Source organism: Wasmannia auropunctata, unplaced genomic scaffold (assembly GCF_000956235.1).
Source record: "Wasmannia auropunctata unplaced genomic scaffold, wasmannia.A_1.0 LD336060.1, whole genome shotgun sequence".
Classification (NCBI taxonomy): domain Eukaryota; kingdom Metazoa; phylum Arthropoda; class Insecta; order Hymenoptera; family Formicidae; genus Wasmannia; species Wasmannia auropunctata.
The window spans coordinates 1,948,403-1,953,042 of NW_012026830.1; the positions used below are offsets into that span (position 1 = coordinate 1,948,403).

At 41.3% G+C, this 4,640-nt stretch overlaps 1 protein-coding gene across 1 annotated transcript; it reads left to right on the top strand.

Moving 5' to 3' along the window:
* Positions 1-260: 260 nt before the first annotated feature.
* Positions 261-4,220, top strand: LOC105450620 (uncharacterized protein K02A2.6-like). Its single transcript, XM_011690554.1, has 5 exons — positions 261-405; positions 579-797; positions 2,415-2,694; positions 2,781-3,628; positions 3,718-4,220. The coding sequence occupies exons 1-5, from the start codon at positions 261-263 to the stop codon at positions 4,218-4,220; spliced, it is 1,995 nt and encodes a 664-aa protein (XP_011688856.1).
* The last annotated feature ends 420 nt before the right edge of the window (positions 4,221-4,640 follow it).

The following is a 4,640-nucleotide window of genomic DNA, read 5'->3' on the forward strand; positions in this document are numbered from 1 at the left end:
CTAGGAGGCGAAAATTGGAACAGCGGAATATAAAGGAAGCGTTAACGCTTCTTTTACACTTCGCTGTTCCAATTTTCGCCTCCTAGAAGTTTCGTTTACACTTCGGTCACTCTCCCCTTACGTTCGACTTACGTTCCAATTTTTATTTTTACCAGGGAAGTAACAGGGGAAAGAAGTATACGAAATTTATTAGTCCGCTCATATTTGGTTACCTAACTAGCGTTCAAAAAGAGGGAGTGAGCGGTGTATTGCCAACCACTATGACGTTGACCGACAACGAGATCGATTACGTTCATTGGGACGATCCCAACGAACTAGTGGATCGCCTTCGATTGCTCGACGCTTCTCGTCGAGTACGCAACAACGCTCATGATAACGAAATTCTATCGATAATCGAGGAACTTCGTGAAGCCGGGATTTATTATAAATTAAACTGCATGCGATACGAATCATTTAATCAACATCGAAATGCCGATCAACAAATTTGGAACTTCGCTCGAAAAAAGCGGAACTATATCACCAATGGAGCGGATTTCTCTGAAATTACGTGCGCGATGACGCTCTTTGCGTGGTCACAGCTGACTTTGATACAAAGTTGCGCAAGATTCGACGTATAGCGCTACCTGTGGATGATGATGATGCCGCCAACAAACGATACGTGCTACAGAATGTGCAAATGTTGAAAATTCGGCAGGATGAAATCAAGAAAAAGTTAGACACGCTTCAAGTAACTATAAATGAGCTTAAAAAAGTAGTTGGTGAAGTGAAAGATTTCATGCGTGTCATGGAGAAAAAAAGTAAATAAGATTGTACATCGAATTTCTGTGTCATCTTGCACGTTGTGTGCCACGACCAAACATGTCTGAGAAAAAAACATTGAGAAACGGAGGCTGGTCGAGGAATTGTACGCTCCGGCGAGGAGAAATTTTCCACAAAGACGCGTTATAGTTTACGGATATGATGACCTGTGGCAAGTAGATTTGGTTGAGATGCGACTTTACACCCGTTTCAACAAAGGTTACCACTACATTCTCACCGTTATCGATGTATTCAGCCAGTATGCATGGACCGTACCGCTCACAATCAAGAGTGGAAATGAGATGGCTAAAGCAATTGCAAAAATAATTTCGAGACGATGGAAGATGTCCAAAAAATTTGCAAACCGACATGGGAAAGGAATTTTACAACGTAAACGTGCAGAAATTCTTGAAAAAACATGATATAAATCATTACTCTACATATTCCGTAATAAAGGCGTCGCGCGGCGGACACCGCGGGCCCCTTCACGAAAAAAATATCATTAATAATTGATTACCATTTAATTATTAAACTGATTGATTAAATACCATTTAATTGCTTAATTATCATTTAATCGATAGAAATTATCATTTAATTGATTATAATTAATTATCAATTAATTGGTAGATTAGTTATCATTTAATTGTTTAATTAATTATCAATTAATTAAATTATTAATTAATTATTAACCCCTTGACCTATGTTAAGTGATGATTGAACACCGACGCACGATTGAACACGGCGCGTACGTAGAGAACACCGGGTATACGCTAAATGTACAATAACATGAAAACAACATTCCAACAGGCTCGTAGTAGGGGAAGAAGAATCGAGTCGGACGACGAAGGATGAGGAGTCTACGATTGTACGCCGCCGGAGCAGCATTGATTTACACTTAAATATATATATAGTTATAGCACAGTATAACCAGTAGGTCCACTCAGCGAAAAACTGAGTCTTCGCGCAGGTATCGCCGCGCAACTTTTGTTTTGGGTTGGATCCAATGAAATGCAAGACGATAGGAACGTACATACATATGTGCAGACAATTTATAAGCAATTACATCAGAAATTTGCTTTAGTGATCACTCCTACGAATAATTGTTACTAATAAAACGTTTTATTCGATTGAATTTATTGATTATTACACATTGAATTTATTGATTTACTGTATCGAATCCATATTACTTATCTGTTTTATTACTTGTGAGGCACTTTTCTCAATTCGGTCCTGGATTTAACATGATGGATGCTCACGTGATCCGGAAAAGGAGATCAAAGGTGCCGACACGAAGTGGACCTACTGGTTATACTGTGGTTATAGTCAGTAACGCAAAGTGTGTTGATTTCACCCTAACAATTGGCGACGAGGATGAGATTGTGAGTGAGGTGAGAACGCGCGCGCGCCATAGTGAAAGTATACAGTGCATATTGAAGCACGCGATGGACAGCGATCGCACATTGAAGAGGACCAGATAAACGAAGGACTACAGCATGACTACGTAGAAGTCGGAGAAGCGAGTGCCGAGCTCCTTCACAATCGAAATCTTTGATGCCACAAATACTACGTAGCGGAGATGGTTGCAACGACTGCATTTACAATTTTTAACATTCAAGGGAAGGATCGAGTCCTTTACTTGCTGCATTACATCGGCCCGGCGGCATTTGATATTTTGTGCGATCGGTTGGACCCGCAAGACCCATTTAAACAGTTGCTTGACGACCTCATACTGGGGGAATTTTACGAGCCTCAACCGTTGGAAATTGCGAAAAATTTCCGTTTTCACCAGCGACGCCAGGAAGCGGGCGAGAGCGTGCAACAGTTCGCGGCGGCGTTGCGTAAATTGTGCATCCACTGCCGATTTGGAGATTACCTAAAAATTGCGCTCAGGAACCAGTTAGTTTTCGGATTAGAAAACAAGAAGATACAGACACGGTTGCTGGAGAGAAAGGACCTGACGTATGATGAGGCCTTAAAAATAGCGATGGAACTGTCGGAAAAAAGCTCCGCCTCCAAGTGGCAGCGACTCAGCCAACGACACAAGTGGATTTAATACAGGCCGGGAAGAAACCACCGCGGAAGTCGGGAGTGTCGAGTACAGCCTACGGGAGGAAGAAGCCCCTTGTGAATAACTCTTCGAACATAGCGTACACAAGGAACAATGCGAATCGCCGTTTTAATAAAAACCAAGTCGCTAGCGCGAATTATGTGAAGGAAAGGAAGGGTAGTTCGATAAAGTGTTACAAATGCGGCCGAAGTCATTTGGCTTCACAATGTACCTTGAGTAGAGACGTCCGCTGCTCCGGTTGTGGTACCAAAGGACATCTGCAAAAAGTATGCTTCAAGGCCAAGAAACATACTAATCAACTGGAGGACATTCTCCAGCTGGAGCATCCCAAATACAGGACTAAATTCCACTGTACACTAAAGGTGGATAATAAACAAGTAAGATTTGAAATAGATAGCGGCTCCGCGGTGACCGTGATAAATCGGCATACGGCACGTGAGTTATTTCCACATTCGACCATTCATTCGACGGATTTGAATTTGAGAGCGTTTTGTAACACCGTAGTAGGAATAATAGGATACATTACAGTAAGAGTTAAATATGATCAAGTCGAACGCGAGCTAAATATTTACATTACGGACATAAACAGGAAACCATTGCTAGGTAGAGAATGGATCCGCCAGCTTGCGGTGCCTGGCGGAGTATCGGATTTCCTGGACTGCAATGCTATCGAGCAAGCGAACAAAGATACGCAATTTAAAGTAGAAAGTTTATTGCAAAAATACAAAGAATTACGTTCAACGGAATGGTCCAAAATAAATGGTATAAAAGCAAAATTGACGCTAGTTTCAACGCGACGCCGACATTTCTTAATGCGAGGCCCGTACCTTTTAAATTAATTCCGTTAATAGATAAAGAATTAGACGAACTATCGCGAGCGGGCGTATTTACGAAAGCGGAAACCGCAGAGTGGGCGACGCTGATCGTGCCTATTTTGAAGGCGGATAGACGTGTACTATTTTGCAGGGATTACAAGGCCACAATTAACCCGAAGTTAGTAGTCGATGAACATCCGCTACCGATCATAAACGAGATATTTGCGAAACTGACCGGAGGGGAAAAGTTTACAAAAATTGATCTACGCCAAGCATACTTACAATTAGATGTAGACTCAAAAAGTAGCGAAGTTCTGACGCTAAACACACATCGGGGATTATACAAAGTAAATCGACTAACGTATGGAATAAGGACCATTGAAAACATACTGCAGAGCCTTGACGGAGTCGCGGTATTTCTAGATGACATAGTCATCACAGGCGAAACAGAGATAATACATTTACAAAGATTAAACGCGATATTACAACGGTTACACAATTATAATATCAGAATAAACTTAGAAAAATCAGGCGATTAAGAAAATGCCACGGCCCAGTAACGTGCATGAAGTTAAAGCATTCGTAGGAATGATAAATTATTACGGCCGATTCATACGAAACCTGAGCTTCACCTTTTTCCTATTAAATCAATTATTAAGGTAGTACACTCGCGACAATACTATCCAAAAGTTAGGTCTTTTCGCGCGCTCGGTGGCGATATTCTCATTGCCGCCAGTGAGAAAAAACATTTGGTTGTGCCTATCCATAGACCGCACGCACACGCAGAAAAAAATTAATTCAGACAGACGCAGACTAACGCTCGACTGGCCGCCTCCTTCACTCGCCTCCATATGTCAATAAGAATTATCGAAAATTATATTTTTCAAAAGGCTCTATTTTCCAAACTAAATGGTAAAAAATTATGAATTTTTTTCATAATATCCGTTTCATATTCCTTC

What these genes read in the sequence shown, in the direction of transcription:
- LOC105450620 (XM_011690554.1), top strand. Translation starts at nt 261, where the DNA reads ATGACGTTGACCGACAACGAGATCGATTACGTTCATTGGGACGATCCC. An exon ending in AAAATTGCGCTCAGGAACCA is followed by an intron (nt 2,695 to 2,780) that starts GTTAGTTTTCGG and finishes CCTTAAAAATAG; the next exon opens with CGATGGAACTGTCGGAAAAA. An exon ending in GGAATGGTCCAAAATAAATG is followed by an intron (nt 3,629 to 3,717) that starts GTATAAAAGCAA and finishes TTCCGTTAATAG; the next exon opens with ATAAAGAATTAGACGAACTA.